The sequence below is a fragment of the Saimiri boliviensis genome, chromosome 2 (genome assembly GCF_048565385.1).
Source record: "Saimiri boliviensis isolate mSaiBol1 chromosome 2, mSaiBol1.pri, whole genome shotgun sequence".
In the NCBI taxonomy this organism is placed as follows: Eukaryota; Metazoa; Chordata; class Mammalia; order Primates; family Cebidae; genus Saimiri; species Saimiri boliviensis.
In genome coordinates, this window is record NC_133450.1 from 71566992 (window position 1) to 71584244 (window position 17253).

Below are 17253 nucleotides of genomic sequence, written 5' to 3' on the forward strand. Positions count from 1 at the left end.
TCTATCATCTGATTTCTGAATTTTTCTAATTCTGATTGATGTTAGTCTGTATACAAAGTGTTTTATAGCTTGTTTTGAAATACTAATTTATAGCTGTCAACCTTTTGGGAGGCATGTTTTCTTATGTATTTTTCTGAAGGGCTTTTTTTCTTTCTTTTTTTTAAATACCAGCTTATTGTAGGACTAGGCATTGATCCATTTTTGTTGCTGAGTTTCATATGCAACCAGTTTTCCCTTACGTGCAGTTAGTATTTGATGGTTCATGTTGAGTGTGTGTCATTTCTTTAGTTCTCACTCCACTTGTTTTTATGTAGTATTCCAGAATACTGAGGCTAACTTATAGATCCACTTTCATTTGAACTTTCTTTTATCTTTATTTGTACTATCCTTGTGATGTTCATTTTGGCTTTATCCCTCAGAGTTTCTAATGCTTTGACCTGGAAGGGACCTTGGTGGGTTAGTTTTGAGAGCTGTAGAGGCAACAGGCTTCAGCTTCTTCAGACCTCACCACGGACCCCTTACACTTCTGGCTGCGGGAATGGCAGACCCCTTGTTTCAGTTGCTGTTCTCATAGTGTCTTGTGTGCTTCTAACAAGTAGCTCCTGGTAATTTTGGGATTCTCAGATTTATCAGAGGCATCACACTTATTTCTGCTTCCTTCTTTACAGTTGCTGATACCACACAGAACCTGTTCCTGTTTGTGATGATTTGTCTTCACCTGCTCAAATTTTGGGATTTATAGAGATAGGGGATACTGTCCGTCTGTTTGGTTGGGGAGGTTATCTGTGGGTTTTGAGTTTCACTCTCCAGTTGTCCTGTCCACTTTTATGGGGGAATTCAGGGAGATGAAACAGCTGTGCTGCTGCCTCCGCCATGTGCAGTGTTAACCTTCAGGAGCAGTGATTTATAAGCGTATTCAAGAGGCTGACAGCAATGATGCTGTTTTGTGGGACTATTTTTAGGAAAGAAAGTCATTCCAAGCCTTAATTAATTATTACAATTAGTTTCAATTAGTTGGCCACAGAAATAAAACTAAAAATAAAAGCAAACAGTTTTATTTGGAGGAAAATCACTTTTTATTGACCACAATTTACATTGAGTAGGTGCTGTGCCAGAATATTTCATTTAAAATGTGATATTTTTGTCACTTCGGGAAAGGAATTTCAGAAAAACACGAAAAGTTGTCCAGTCACTATTTTGAGATATATAAAGATAAAAAACATGTTTTGCACTCATTTTAAACTATTTTGATTACTATAAAGAAACAATCAAATAAGAGAGTACTCTGATAATTTGATAAAGTTGGATAAAATTCAGAAGGGCGTCCATTTTAATATTTGGAAGTACTGTGTGTTTTAGTTGTTTCTTGTATTTGGTTTACTACCACAGGTGTAAAAGTAACCTTTTTTGGTTTTAAGTCTAGGCTCTCTTGGTTGGCACTGAAATTCCATTTTACAAGATTTTATCACGATTAAAACATATTAATCAAGAGAACTGATTGATATGAAGAAATAACAGATACATTTATTTATTTTGAAGATATTTTTGTTAACTTCAGAGAAGATTTAGACAGCAAAGATGCATTAGTATTCTATAGGAGAAATCCAATTTAAAAATCCCCAGTAAATTAATGAGGAACATTTGCAGATAAGAAGTTTGTGTATTTGGAGTGATTGTGGGTGAGTTGCTGAAAAATTCCAGTTCAGTGTAGTGTGTATGTAAGTAGCATATCTAGGCTCAAGACTGAACTATAGAGTTCTTTCATCTGAATAGCCATTTCAAGTGTTTAACGATTCTTATTAACCTTCTTTCTTTATGTGTCTCCAGTATATTTTTAGGGAGGTATGGAATCCTAACAATTATTTATTTTAAATCTTTTTTGATTAATATTTGTAGAACCGAGAGTTTGAAATCACACAACACATACACGTTCACCTGCATACAAATACAAATTGAGTTCCTTCAGTCAATGAAGTGAGTTATACCTGAGGGCACTTGAAGCCCAGCGTGAATTGACTTGATCAAGATTACCCAACAAACTGGTGTCATACCTGCAATCCAGGTCTTTTGATTCCAGTCTGCACTTTTTTTCACAATAAAACACCACTTTCTCTGAAAGTTACAATAAACTTAACGTGTTAGAAAAGTGAATCAAGATTCAGCTCCGAAAGGACAGTTAGTGAGAAAGGAAGCTTAGGAATGCTGGATGTCACCAGCTTTGCCCAGATGCCTAAGCCACAGTTTTTCTTGTCACTCTTGAAAGTTGTACTCCTTCTTGACAATGACTTCCATAATTGTGAAGCATGTTGGTAAGGTCTTGGAGCCAGGTAGTCATCAGTGCAAATTTCTTTGTTCCACCACTTAGCAGCTTGCTGAGCCTTAATTGGGATGATGATATAATCTTCAGAGTCATGAGGATAGATAGGAACCTGTGTAAAGCATCTAGTAGCATATCCCAGGAACCTTTCCCCTTGTGCTCAGTTACCTTATGTTTTCAATCTCTGTACTGTGTTCTATCCTATTGGTACTGACCTTAATAAACTCTTCATTTTTTCCCCATAAAATGTGCATCCTATTTGGAGACCCTTTCCCTTTTAACTTCATAGAGCAATTCTTTGTTGTTACATAACATTTTTAGTTGTTGATCATTATGCCATTGCAACTTAAACCTAATTATTTCTTTGAAAATAATTGCATATATGATTTTATTATCTCTTTTCTAAAGTTAAAAGATAATCAAATAGGATTCTAGCCATTGTAAGTCAGAATTAACAGATATCCTGTAAGTTTTGGAGTAAGTAGGAATTTGAACAACATCTCTTTACAGAAGTTTTCCTTAAGGAAAAATGTTTTTTTTTTTTTTTTTTTTTTTTTTTTTGAGACGGAGTTTTGCTCTTGTTATCCAGGCTGGAGTGCAATGGTGCAATCTCGTCTCACCGCAACCTCCGCCTCCTGGGTTCAAGCAATTCTCCTGCCTCAGCCTCCTGAGTAGCTGGGATTACAGGCACATGCCACCATGCCCAGCTAATTTTTTTATATTTTTTGTAGAGACGGGGTTTCACCATGTTCACCAGGATGGTCTCGATCTCTCAACCTTGTGATCCACCCGCCTCGGCCTCCCAAAGTGCTGGGATTACAGGCTTAAGCCACCGTGCCTGGCGGAAAAATGTTTTAAACATTTATAAGATCATAATTCTGACCACTGCTTTGTTATGTTACAGTGAAAATGCCTCGTGTAAAAGCAGCTCAAGCTGGAAGACAGGGCCCTGCAAAGAGACATCTTGCAGAACAATTTGCAGTTGGGGAGATAATAACTGACATGGCAAAAAAGGAATGGAAAGTAGGATTACCCGTTGGCCAAGGAGGTTTTGGCTGTATATATCTTGGTAAGTGACTGCTTCTAATGATCAATCCAAAGATTTATATGGCTTTCTTATCAAAATGGTTTCTCAATTATGAGCTATTATAGGATGCTCCTAATAATCTGCAGTCAACTTAATACTGTCTGATTAAGCAAAAATGCATCTCTGACATAGGAGTGGAAATTGTTAATGTAATCGCAACAGAAAAAGAGGATAAAATATCTGTAAAATTGTCATTAGTGAGGACTAAGGCTTTAGATTTTTAAGATACTCTATATAATCATAATCTCTTTTGAGACCCAAAGAAAACTATGTACATATCTTTCCCCTCCCTCCTCCACCTAAGTGGGATTTATTTCCTCTGTGTTTGTCTAATTTGGAAGTTTGCAAATCTTTTCCAAGTATGGGTTTCTTTTTTCTTTCTGTACAACCAGCATAACCATCATACTGGAACTAAGAGAATTACGTAGACACTGCATATTAGGCTTGATTAAACGTGCAGATAACTCGCATACTTATTCTGAAATTTTTGGGGACCCATTGTGGAATCCTGAAATTCTGTTAACTAAATTATTGACTTAAAAAATATTTTAACTGATTGCTTCTAAAGCTGTCTGCTTCACCAGTACATATTAGTAGTGATACGATGCAATTGATATTTGCTTCTGATTTTTCTAACTTTTCCATTCTATATTCTCACTCTACTTCTAATCTCAGATTAATTATTTATTTTCTGCCACGGAAGTTTATACAATTTTATTTTTAGCAACATCTTACTCAGAATACTGATAATATGATGTAGATTAGTGTCACTTGGGAACTTGTTAGACCTACAGTTTTTTGAGCCTTACCTCAGATTACGAATCAGAAACTGTAGGGAGAGGGGCCAGCAGTGTTTGATCAAGTCCTCTAGGTGATTCTGTTGCATGCTAAAGTTTGAGTACCACTGACATAGGTAAAGAGCACTGCTCTTACTCAAGAGGAGTCCCACTTAACCTGCTCCAGGACCAATGGGCTGTCCTTGATCAGTTGCTGTTTCTGGAGCTATCTTTATGAAACATAGCTTGAAATATAGTGTTTTATCATATTTTATACATATGATTCCTGTCGGTCAGTGGCACCCTTGTTTGTCAAATATGTGTTGATTCTCTGGTTTTGTTTAGAGCCAAACCCATTCCAGTGAACTAGGCTATATCACTGCTGTATGGCAAAAATCCTTGGAAGCCATGACAGATTAGTGGCTATATTAGTCAGTATATATTTTTGATCTTGTTGTTTAGGGGAGATGGTAGATTATGTAAGCTGTCTTTACTACAGGATATGTGGACTTATGCCATCTCGTATTAATAGGAACTTGTCTCTAAAAAAGCAAGTTCTTCATTTTACATTAATTTACTGTTGTAACCTTTTGCAAATTTAGAACTTGCTTTGTCTCATCTTTTATTTGTATTTATCATCAAAAGATGCCATCTAATAGTATTTTTAATAGGCCATGGCTTGACAGATCTCTGTAATAAAACTTTACTTTTATAAGGCTGGGATGACTGATATGTAAAAGGAGGGACTTGCTTGAACATTGTTGCCTCCAGTCTCTCACTTCCGTGATACACTGAAACAGCCAGATTCAAGATCGCTAGCAGTTTCTGTAAATGAATTAAATAGATTGATTTTGAATTTCCTTTGGATTTATTTTTCTGTATATTTGATACTTTTTATCTTTGTTTCTCATAACAGTTAATTCCATTGTCTGTTATGATAACATACCTTTCTTCTAGTTTTCTTTCTGCTTTTCTAGCTGTAATTGGTCATCTCTGTAGGTACTTCTTTGTGCTCCAGCTTGTCTTCTTAGGTTCACTTTTTATTCTATATATTCTGTCTGAGTGAAATCAGGCTTCTCTTACTGTCTCTTTACGGTTGATTTCTATATCTTTTATCTGTAGCCTAGGACTTGATTTCCTGAATCCAGGCCCATAGCCACTGCCCTCTACTATAAGGGATCTCTACTTAGATGTTCTACAGGCATTTCTAAAATGTATATCATCATCTTTTATCTCCTGATCTGTCATGAGGATTGTCTCAATGAATGACAGCCTTGAAGCCAGAAACTGGGAAGGCGTTCTTGAGCATTCCTTCACTAATAGCCTGGTTTCTTTTCTAGTCCTGTTGCTTTACCTGAGTGACTTCTCAGACCCGTTTATTTCTCTCCATCTTTGCAGCCACTGTCCTAGGTCAGGTCATGATCATCATGTCTTGTCTGGACACTCACTGTAGCACCAACTCTTCCCTGTCCCAGTCTTGCTGCCTTGCACACCATTATTTTCAGTATGGCTTGTATGACCACGTCTACTGATAAGACAATATAATCATCCTGTTTACATCTCTCTGATAGCTCCCCAGTCCACTTCGAATAAGATGCCGAACTTTTGAAAATGGCATACAAGACCCTTCACATACAACGTTGGTCTTCATCCCTTTTATCTCCTGAAAGTCTATGCTTCAGCCACCTGGCTGCCCTTTGGCTCTTGATCTTTGTATGTGATGCTTTAGAAATTTTAAAATATATTTTATTTTACATTGTTTTGTACCAAGCCTATGAAAAATTTATGTTAGCTTTACTGAGGTATAATCCATATACTTAGACTATTGGTTTAGCCTCTTAACTGATCTACCTGCTTCTGCCCTTGCCCCTGTACTCCATTCTCCACAAAGCAGTCCAACGAAGTCTTTATTACCACAGTCTGATTTTGCTAATCCTCTTTTCAGAACCTTCTGGTGGCTCCTATCTCATTCATAGTGACAGTCAAAATCTTTATGTCACCTGTTAAGCCTATTGTGTTTGTTCCCTGCTGCTTTCTGATCTGTCTTCTCTTCCATCTCACTTAGTTTCCCCCAGTTACTTTTGCCCCCGTGTTTTCCAAACACTTCAAGTATACTTGCACATCAGGGTCTTTTTTTTTTTTTTTTTTTTGAGCTGGAATCTCGCTCTGTTGTCCAGACTGGAGTGCAGTGGCACGATCTTGGCTCACTGCAGCCTCTGCCTTTTGGGTTCAAGTGATTCTCTCACTGTCAGCCTCCCAAGTAGCTGGGATTACAGGTGCATGCCACCACCATGCCTGGCAAATTTCTCTGTTTTTAGTAGAGACAGGGTTTTGCCATGTTGACCATGCTGATCTTGAACTTCTGACCCCAAGTAATCCATTCATGTAAGCGTCCCATAGTGCTGCGATTATAGGTGTGAGCCACTGAGCCCGTCCCACATCAGGATCTTGGTGCTGTTCTGCCTGGGATACGTACATGGCTTATTCCCTTCCTGCTCTCAGACTACTGCTCAAGTAAAACCTTGTCAGTGAGGTCTAGATCTTTCTTACCGTGTGGCCACACTGCTTACCTTTCTTTCCTGCTTACTTTGTTCTCTGTAGCACTTCACACTGTCAAATGTATTTCATATTTTATTTGTGCTCTGCATCCTAACACTGAAATGGTGGCTTTGTAAGATTAAGGATTTTTTTCCTGTTCATTGCTCAATTTCTATTTCCTAGAAACTGACATTTAGTATGTACTTGGTAAATATTTGTTTAGTGAATATGGGCAACCTTTTACTTCTAACTCAGTATTCTGGGGCAACTGTGCTTTTTATTTGCATGAAATAAAATGACAGCCCCATTAAAATTATTCTGATGGCAGTTGAAAGTTCTAGTGCCAACGTCCTGAACTACTGGTCCAGATGAGTTTTTCCCAAACTAGTGCATTTTAGAACTTTAGCTCCCTCATTTCGTACTACCTTACATTTCTCAACTCTTCAGATGCTCCTCTTAAAAGAATTTCATAGCTTATTAAATTTAAGAAAATGTATCACTTATCCTCTGGGGAATTTACAATATACATTAGCATATCAAAGACCATTAGTACTTTTGAATTAAAAAAATCTTTAACTTATTTAACTCAAAGTTTCCCACATGTAATTGATAATCATATGGAAGAAATTGTAGGATGCATTCTAAATTCAGCTGTGTTAAAACGTGAATGAAAATCTTAAAAATTATGAAATGTACCGTAATGATACCCTGAAACACATATTTGAGAACTGAAGTGTATTCTATCAAGGGGATAGAGATATACAAACCTAAATATTAATATCTTTATAATATTACTTGTTCTGATATTAAATATTTTACTTTTTTAAACAGCTGATATGAATTCTTCGGGGTCAGTTGGAAGTGATGCACCTTGTGTTGTAAAAGTGGTAAGAAATATTTTAGCTAATTTGTTTCTTTTCTGTTGATTTGGTGTAGTCATTTTGTAAAATGCCTTTTGATTATCTAGAATTAGTTAAACCATATTACATTTTTAACAAAAAATATTTAATAAGACACAAAAGTACAGTTTTAAATCACTTGAGTGTGAAAAGTTCCTCTCTTGAAATAAACTGGCACTGGGTCATTTGTATTTGATTGCAGAATATTGTGTGCATTTGTTTTTGATGATACAAATTAAAATATTAAAATCTATGGGTAAGATGAATTTCTTGTTAGGATCGTTAAGAGTGCTGTTGTGAGAAGAAAACAAGTCTCCTTATGACATCTCATAATGTTGAGGTTCAAATGATGTGGTTACTTCTGACCTCTTGCAGTTGGTTGGCATAGTCTGTGTCTTGGAAGGAAAGTGTGGCAGCATCGTATCTTATAGGTGGAACGGTGTATAATCATACCTTTTTTTGTTCTGTATAACCTGAACTTTTTTTTTTTTTTTTTAAAGACAAGGTCTCACTCTGTTGCATGGGCTGGAGTGCACTGGTGCAGTTATAGCTCATTTTAGCCTTGATCTCCTGTGTTCAAGCAATCCTGTCACCTCAGCCTCTCTAGTGGCTGGGACTACAGGCACACACCACCATGCCTGGCTATTTTTTTATTTTTTATTTTTAGTAGACAGGAGGTCTTGCTTTATTGCCCAGGCTGGCCTCAAACTCTTAAGCTCAAGTGATCCTTCCCTCTCAGCCTCCTAAAGTGCTGGGATTATAGGCATGAGCCGTGGTACACAGCGTCCGAACTTCTTTAAGTTTTGTTTTATCTTAGAATGATGTGCTTGCTTACTGTAATTAGAAATATTTCTGTTGTTGTTCTTTATTGTGAGTAATTATTTCTGTTGTTAGTCAATGTAACTTCACTTTTACTACCTTTTTAACTTAGATGGTTAAGAAAAAACATGGCCAGGAACAGGCATTTTCTATATTCTTAAGGTAACAGATTATATTTTTAAATATAAGGCCAAGTACCTAGTTCAGGACTGTATATCTCCTGTCCCTTAATTTAGTTCTGTTTCCATTATCTTTTATACTTTCTCCTCTTTGCAATTAAGACAGTAATAAATACTTGATTTCTCTTTAGCATTTAATATTTTAGTAACTTTTTCGATGTTGCAGTTATCCTAGAAGAATGTCATAAACACAACAATATTACTGGCCAGGCACAGTTGCTTATATCTGTAATCTCAATGCTTTGAGAGGCTGAGGTGAGTGGAAAACTTGAGGTCGGGAGTTCAAGACCAGCCTGGCCGGTATGGTGAAACCCTGTCTCTACTAAAAATACAAAAATTAGCTGGGTGTGTTGGTGCATTCCTGTAGTCCCAGCTACTTTCGAGGCTAAGGCAAGAGAATCACTTGAACCTGGGAGGAGAAGGTGGCAGTGAGCTGAGATGGTGACACTGCACTCCAGCCTCGACTGTGGAGCGAGAGGGTCTCAAAAAGAAAAAAACAGTATTACTGACTTCCTCTTTCCCTTTGAAGGGGAAATTTGTAACTTCTGTTTGCTTCTTTTCCCCTCGATAGCACTCTCTCCTGAATGCCTTTAAACCCCAATTTCACATGCTAATATTCTTATGCCACTAGTTTTTAGTGTTTTTTTTTTCTCAATGTGCTTGTTCTGTTTCTCTAACTAGATTTTAAGTTACCTGATAAGGATCTTGTCAACAAAGTTTGTTTTCCCTATGCAGTCTTTAGATGCTGATTTTATTTATTCTTTTGAATACTGTTTAGCCATTAATTGTCCATTATCTTTTTACTACTCTCTTCATTTACTCTCAACTTCCTGTTGTCATTCACTTTCTGTCTGTACCATAGAAAGTAGGCCCATTCATAATTTGCCTTCTCACAGATACAAACATGTAAAATGAGTTATCAGTTCTTTCTGATATTTAAATCAGAACTGTTGATGAACATTTGTCATTTATAACATTATAGGCTATTAAAGATTATATAGAATGTGTACTATGGGAAAATTTTATAATTATTTCTGAAACAGCAGGGTACAAAATTCCATATGTAGTATGAAGATTGTTTTATAAAATGATTATATATGAAGAAAATACATGAAAGTGTTTCCATGTTTTCTAAAATGAGCGTGTGTTTTATCATCAGAGAAAAAAACTTGCAAATCTTAAGAAATAAAGGCAAATTGATTTTTAATACGAAATTATACTTAATAATGTAAGAGCATATCAAACAGTGGTTCTCAATCCTGGTTGTAGAGTATAATCAGAATCTCCGGGTGTAGGGCCTGGTTATTGGTATTTTTAGTAAAGCTTCCCAGGTGATTCTTTTGTGCATCAAGACTGAGAGTGCTGGTAGAATCTGGCACACAGAGCACCTTAATTATTTTAAATGGAATCATGTGTGCATGCACATTTTTATCTTTGTTTTCAGTAGGGGCTTGCAGGTACCCTGTGCTGCTGGTAAGGGTTTCTAACTGAATGTGGATGGTTTGTCAAGGAATTGGTTATTGCTAATAATACATGTATCTTTATGAAACAGCTCCAAATAGTTAACCCACAAATTTCTTCTTTGGCATTGGAGTGAAGTTAAAACGTACACTTTCAGGCCGGGCGCGGTGGCTCAAGCCTGTAATCCCAGCACTTTGGGAGGCCGAGGCGGGTGGATCACGAGGTCAAGAGATCGAGATCATCCTGGTCAACATGGTGAAACCCCGTCTCTACTAAAAATATAAAAAATTAGCCGGGCATGGTGGCGCGTGCCTGTAATCCTAGCTACTCAGAAGGCTGAGGCAGGAGAATTGCCTGAACCCAGGAGGCGGAGGTTGTGGTGAGCCGAGATCGAGCCATTGCACTCCAGCCTGGGTAACAAGAGCGAAACTCCATCTCAAAAAAAAAAAAACAACAAAAAAACCCCAAAAAAAACCCATACACTTTCAAGGTAGATATCAGGTACATACTAGAAATCTTCTCCTGTGTACCAATTGATGGTCTCTGGTTTTGTTTGGGGCCTTAATCCTTGACCTACAGGAGAGACACTGTATTTTATTTCTGAAAGTAACTGTGCAGAGAGAAATTTCAGTTCTACCAGTGTTCTTAGTTTTAATGTACAAAAGAATCACCTGGGAAGCTTTACTAAAAATACCAATAACCAGGCCCTACACCCGGACATTCTGATTATACTCTGCAACCAGGATTGAGAACCACTGTTTGATTGAACCACTGTTGTAATATGCTATTACATTATTAAGTATAATTTTGCATTAAATTTAAATTGATAATAAGTTGGATAATGCAAGGAGAAAGAAATTCTCTTTTGTGTTTTCTTGCTGACAGGCTTAATAAGAAATTAGTAGTTCTTTGAATTGCACTTACCCTTTACAGTCATGTCAGCAGCAGAACTAGAGGCAGAGGTCAGGCTTTTGGATGGTATCCTAACAGGTCATTGTATCATGGTCCTTTTCTGGTGTGAACTGATATATGAATCTATATTTCACAGTTCCTTGGAAAGAAGTTTGCAGACTGATGTTTGATTTTCCTCACTGATGTTACGAGAAATGACCTGAATTTTTAATTCATATATCATAATTTTTTGGTGGGAAGGAGAAATTTTGTACGGCTTCATTTTTAAATGGCAGCCAGTTGCTTTTAGCTGGTGCCATTGAAATATATCACATTTTAATTTTTTTTCTGTTGTCATCTTCATTTTGACACTTAGAAGTCTTAAAGAAACGTTTAGTGATATTCTAGTTAAAATGTCAGTCCCAATTTCTTTTCTAAATCTTGGCTATTATAGAGTTGGCAAAGTATTTCAGATTTGAAATATGTTAATAAAATTTTAGTTACGAGTTAAGGTATTTTCTTCAACAGGAATAGCTAGCTTTGGCTAGAGTGCAATGCCAAGGAAGTAGCTCCTTTATTTTGTGATAATGGAAGTTTATTGGATTAGAAGAAGTATGAAATGAGCTCAGAGAGCCTTTATTGTAGTGGGCTTTCATTATAATAGCCTGATTTATATGGTTGATTCTCATTATTGTAAGTTTAATAAATTATTGCCTGAAGGAAAACTTGAAAGTTAAAGTTGATATGACATAGGTTGAAACGGAATAAATCAGAATTTTATACTGATTTGTCTTAGGAAAACCTCTTTCAAACCTGAATTATATAAATCAGCTCTTCTAAAGGTAGGCTTTGGAGAGGAACTTTACCAGAATTCCTCCTTTTGAATTTCTGTTTCTTACACTGATTCTGTGATTACTGCTGAAGACCTATTCTTAGCCATTGGCTGGAAACATTGTAAGTGTCTCTTGTAAATGCTTTCAAGTGTCATGCTGTTACTGCTGCTAGGAAAGGAGCCACAGGTTATAGAGAAACTTGGGTACTGAGTTTATAAATTAAGAAATCAGCACTCATACTTTCAATCTCTTGGTTAGGTCCTACTTCTTAAGGAGTTGATGCATGCCAAGTCATGATACTGCTTTCTTCCAGGGTTAGGGTGAAAAGTATACTTACCTGTAACAAATAAGGCAAGCTTATTTTCAGATTGTGATCCAAGTGTTAACGTGTGTTGCCTATTCGCTGTTAAATACTCATTCATAACTGCTTGACTCTGCAGATTAGCCGATCGGTTTTTCTCTAAGTACTTTATTTATCTAACCATATCTATATTTATTTATGAGAGAGAGAGAGTCTCGCTTTGTCACCCAGGGTGGAGTACAGTGGCTTGATCTCGGCTCACTGCAGTCTGCGCCTCCTAGGTTCAAGTGATTCTCCTGCCTCTGCCTTCTAAGTAGCTGGAATTACAGGCGCCTGCTACCACACCCAGCTAATTTTCCTATTTTTAGTAGAGATGGGGTTTTACCATGTTGGCCAGCCTGGTCTTGAACTCCTGATCTCAGGTGATCTGCCTGCCTCTGTCTCCCAGAGTGCGGGGATTATAGGCATGAGCCACTGCACCCAGTGGTAGAAGATAGTTGTTAATGAGCACCGTATTTTTATTGACTTTAAATCATGTGGGAAATAAGTTGAATGGCTCTTTGGTTTGACAAAAGCAGGAATCCGTGTCTCTAAATCTGCATCTAGAAAGGAAAGGATGCAGATCAGTGGACAGTGCATGATTGTTCAGGAGATGCAGAATATGCACTCTTCTTTGTGGTAAGGTCTGTTTTTGCCAATCCTGGTAAAGTAGATGTAACTGTAATGAAAACAGGAAAGGAATGGGATTTTGCCATTCATTGGTTAAATCAGGTATTGAAATTTTATTAAATCTCCGAAATTTTGTAGCCCCTTGGTGATACAGTTAAGATGGTTGCTCATCTTTGCTTAAGAGAAAGCTTAATAAAGATGAAAATTAGTTTAAACATTTTTCTTAAACTTCTGCAGGCTGAGCTGTATATCTGATTTTGTATAATTTATCACTTACAGAAATGGAGCTTGAGAGCAATAACAGACTAATATTTCTCTCAACGTTTCTACCGAGTTTCTCTTAATCTTAATACATTTATAAACTTAAGTATCCAAAGTACATTGTTTGGACTGAAAAATAGATTTGTTGGTCTTTCTTGAAGGTTCATTGAAAATAACTCAGTAATTTTAACTACTGCTAGTACTAATTAACTCTTATATTTTAAGGAACCCAGTGACAATGGACCTCTTTTTACTGAATTAAAGTTCTACCAACGAGCTGCAAAACCAGAGCAAAGTAAGAAATGCAGTACACGTTTACACTTTAAAAATGACCAGTTTTTTGTTTTGTTTTAAGCCAAGACCTAGAGCATTATATATCGTATGTTATGACTCTGTTATTTTTTTGCCTTGTAAATTCCATTTACGTGAGATTTGTCTGAAATAATTCTGATCTTTTAATGAGTTTGTTGCATCAATATTTTCCCTATATTGATATATAGAATAAAGTTAATAATAAATGACTTGAATTGTTAAACATTGAGAATTCTTGATGAACTAGAACAGGATATCAAGGTAGTAAGCCAGAACCTCTCCTAGTTACTTTGGCCCCTTCTGTCCATCTCTCTTAGACCTTTATTTCCTGGTTGAGGACTTTTAGATTGAGGAATAAACACCTTTTAGATTGGTATGAAAAACAGGTCTTCTATAGAATCAAGTAAACAGTACGTAATTAGAGATATAAACTGCAACTTCAGGATAGTCCACCCTCTGTATTCTCAGATTCCACATCCTCAGACTCAACCGACTAGGGATCAAAAATATTCTAGGAAAAAAAAAACAATAAAAAATAACAATTCAGTAATAAAAAACAGTACAAATAAACAGCTAGTACAGTATAACGACTGACACAACATTTACATTGTATTATGTATTATAAGTAATCTAGAGATGAGATAAAAGTATATAGGAAGGTGTATGGAGGTTATATGCAGATTATATACCATTTTATATGAGGGACTTGAGTATCTGGATTTTGGTATCTTGAGGCATGGGGGTTCCTGGAAACAAGCCCGTAGAATGAAGGAATGACTGTACTGTAGTTTTGATTTAAAAAAAAAAATGCTTTTTGTAGATTTTTCATTTTAAAGAAAAATAGCAGTTTTGTAGGTTAATAAAAATGTTTTCATCATAAAATGCTTTTCATTATTGGTTATACTGTATTTTTTTTATGATTAAAGATGAATTCACATGTATAAATACATTTTGCTCTTAATGATTTTTTAAAAAAATTATCATTTATGTATAACAATTGAAATCATGAGGATCTGTTTTAATTTGTAGTTCAGAAATGGATTCGTACCCATAAGCTGAAGTACCTGGGTGTTCCTAAGTATTGGGGGTCTGGTCTACATGACAAAAATGGAAAAAGGTAAAAATATGTGTGATTTGTCTTTCTCCTTCCCTTTGCAACATTCACTGGTTGGTTTAGTCAGTAATTATTTACTGATCACTTATAACACTGATCACTTTAATAATAGGCTTCCATCTGGACTATATGAAATGTATGTGACGTAGATGAATAAGATGTTATCTCTGTCTTCTGCTTTCCATAGCAGCATGCTATGATGCCCTATTAGTGTAGGGGTGCCTCTCTAATCAGGGGACTTCTAGAGAGCAGTATCAACTGACTGTAATCCAACTGACAAGGAGGTATAAAGCCAAACAGGCCCTGGATTTTTTTTTTTTATTTGCCCTTAAGAATAAACAAACACAACTCCTCTGTTCTTTATGTAAAAGGGAGTCCTTTCAGGATTGCATTTGGCATTTCATGTTGGATACGTATTCTGCCCACATGAGATTACACTCACCCTTTATGAGGGGTTCAGTCTAGCTGGTGAGTGAAAACAGACATATCAAACAATTAGAGAACAGTTAAGTGCTAAGTTGTGTGTTACTGACACTCATGTCTTAGGAGTTCAGAAAATGGAGATAATTCCTTGGCAAAGTTTATTTGGAGAAAACCTCTAATACTTCGGTGCATAAGCAGCACTTGATACATATTTGAATGAATGAATGGAACTTGACGGAGTAAGGCTTTGGTAGCTGAGACTCTAAGGGTAGATTTACTTTGGAACTGGGGATGTATTGCTTTGGATGATTTGAACTGCAAGTAAAGGAAAATGTTGCCTCAGGCAGTTGTCAAGGGCCCAAGTTCCGTATCTTTGCCCTCCTCATCTTGGTTTTGTTCTCTGTTAGTTCTCCATTGCGTGGTCTCCGGGTGGCTGCTCCATTTCTAGGCTTCACATACAGGCACAGTACCCAGGGGCAGAAAATGATATCTATTGTGTGTTGCAAGTTTCACTTTCCTGGCAAAGAAAGCTTTCCCAAGAGCCCTGTGGCAGACTTCCTCTCAGTTTTCTTGGTCAGAATTTTATCAATACCTAAGCCATTCATTGGCAGGACAAAGTGGTCACAGTGATCCACGTGGAAAAGGATGGAATGCCAGAACCAAATTGGTGCTCCGTTAGAAAAGATTGAGAGGAGGGGTTAGTAGTTGGTTAGGCAGCCAGTGTTGTGGGGAGCCCTGAAGTCTCTTTTAACATTTCCTTTTATGTGGTTTTGCTAGGATAGCAAAATATATTATAGTTTTTATAATACTATAGAACAAGGATTAGTTAAGTTAGTTAAGAACAAGGATTCTAGACTGCCTAGTTTTAAAACCTTGTTTTGCCCCTTAAAATGTGTGTGACTTTGGGCAATGTTTTGCTTTGATTTCCTCATCTGTGAAATAGAGTAACAGCTACCCACTTAATCATGATTAAGAATAAAGCTACAAGAGTATATGTAAAACATAGATGTTAGCTTTTGCTCTCAAAGGGGTCTTTTAATCGCTTAAATGTTAAAACCTACTGGTTTAGAAATCATTGAGGAGGCGGAATAGCATCTTAAATGGGAGATTAACATGAGCACAGGCAGGATAGGCTTCTGTTCTACTGTATGACCTAATAACCGTCTTCCTCTAACAGAGGAAGAGGGCCTGTGTGTAAGAGAGAAGGAAATACACTTGGAGATTTGGTGGCAGATAATGAAGACCCACAGAGGAAAGAACAGTTTGTAACCAATGTGTAGTAGGTAGTCAGAAGCTATTGCTTGCACTTGACAAGGGATGAGGTGACACAGTGGTGAAACTGACATTTGGAAAATGGTTTACATGGTGAATTAAAGACTGTCTAAAGGGGAATAAGACAAGAAAAACCCTTGTAGATGACTTGCTAGGAAAAAAATCTATTTGACTTTGTGCTCCAATATAATAATAGATTCCTAAAAAACAGTGCATTATGAAAACCACATTTTATAGAGATGATTGGAAGAAAAGTGTGCCTGGGGCTAGAGCATTTTTAGACTTGGAATAACAGCCTTTTCCTCTTTCCATAATTTCAGTATAAATATCTTAAAAAAAGCAAGTACAGCATATTGCAGCAAAACCTAAACACCAAACAAATGTAGTGCTAGATTGATTGTATGGACTTCATCAGGTGTGGTCATGGGTTAGTTACTTTCTGTCTCTCTCGTTTCCCTATCTGTGAGATGAGGACAATAGTACTTTATGAATTACTGTGAAGATGAAATGAAAACATGTAAATTGTAAGAGATACCCAGTAAGTGCCAGGAAATGTTTGTTGCAGCGATCATCACTGGGATTATTATGATTGGTTTCATTTGTTGGTCTGTTACTTTTGTCAGTGGTGGTATTTTGCTTGGTAATGATGGTCTTTCTTAAAGTTGCCCACACTGTCATTTCACATTTTACCATATTCATTCTTAATGCCTGTTCTATGATGAAGTTCAGAACCAGTTATAACAGGTCTTTTGTTTGTGTGACTCCCATGAGGTGACCAGGGACTACGTGGGTTGAAGACTGAGTCTGTAAGCTGACTGACGAGGGCATTGCTGGAAAGAACTTCCCTGGTGTGGATCAGAGAGTGTGGTGACCAACCAGAACACAGTCTGAGTCTTAACTCACCATCTGCTAGTGATGACTTCACCGCCCACTCCATTTATTCTATAAAATGAGGTTGCTAGAAATGTCTCCTTTAAAAAGATAGCATTAATCATATATCAGGCATTGATTTACTCTTTAGGTTGAAGCTCTTAAAAAGAATCATTATAGGTCTTACAGAAGTAAATAAATAGAAAGTAGATTATTCTTCCAGCCCCCTCG

At 36.8% G+C, this 17253-nt stretch overlaps 1 protein-coding gene across 12 annotated transcripts in view; it reads left to right on the forward strand.

Moving 5' to 3' along the window:
• The window catches only part of VRK1 (VRK serine/threonine kinase 1), an 85573-nt gene that overhangs the window by 32315 nt on the left and 36005 nt on the right, over positions 1-17253 (forward strand). For all 12 annotated transcript variants that reach the window (XM_003928841.4, XM_074393587.1, XM_074393581.1 and 9 more), the window contains 4 exons: positions 3222-3386; positions 7550-7605; positions 13257-13326; positions 14373-14460. In XM_003928841.4, coding sequence (XP_003928890.1) covers positions 3227-3386; positions 7550-7605; positions 13257-13326; positions 14373-14460 — 374 coding nt within the window. In that variant the 5' untranslated portion in view covers positions 3222-3226. The remainder of the gene's footprint in view (positions 1-3221; positions 3387-7549; positions 7606-13256; positions 13327-14372; positions 14461-17253) is intronic.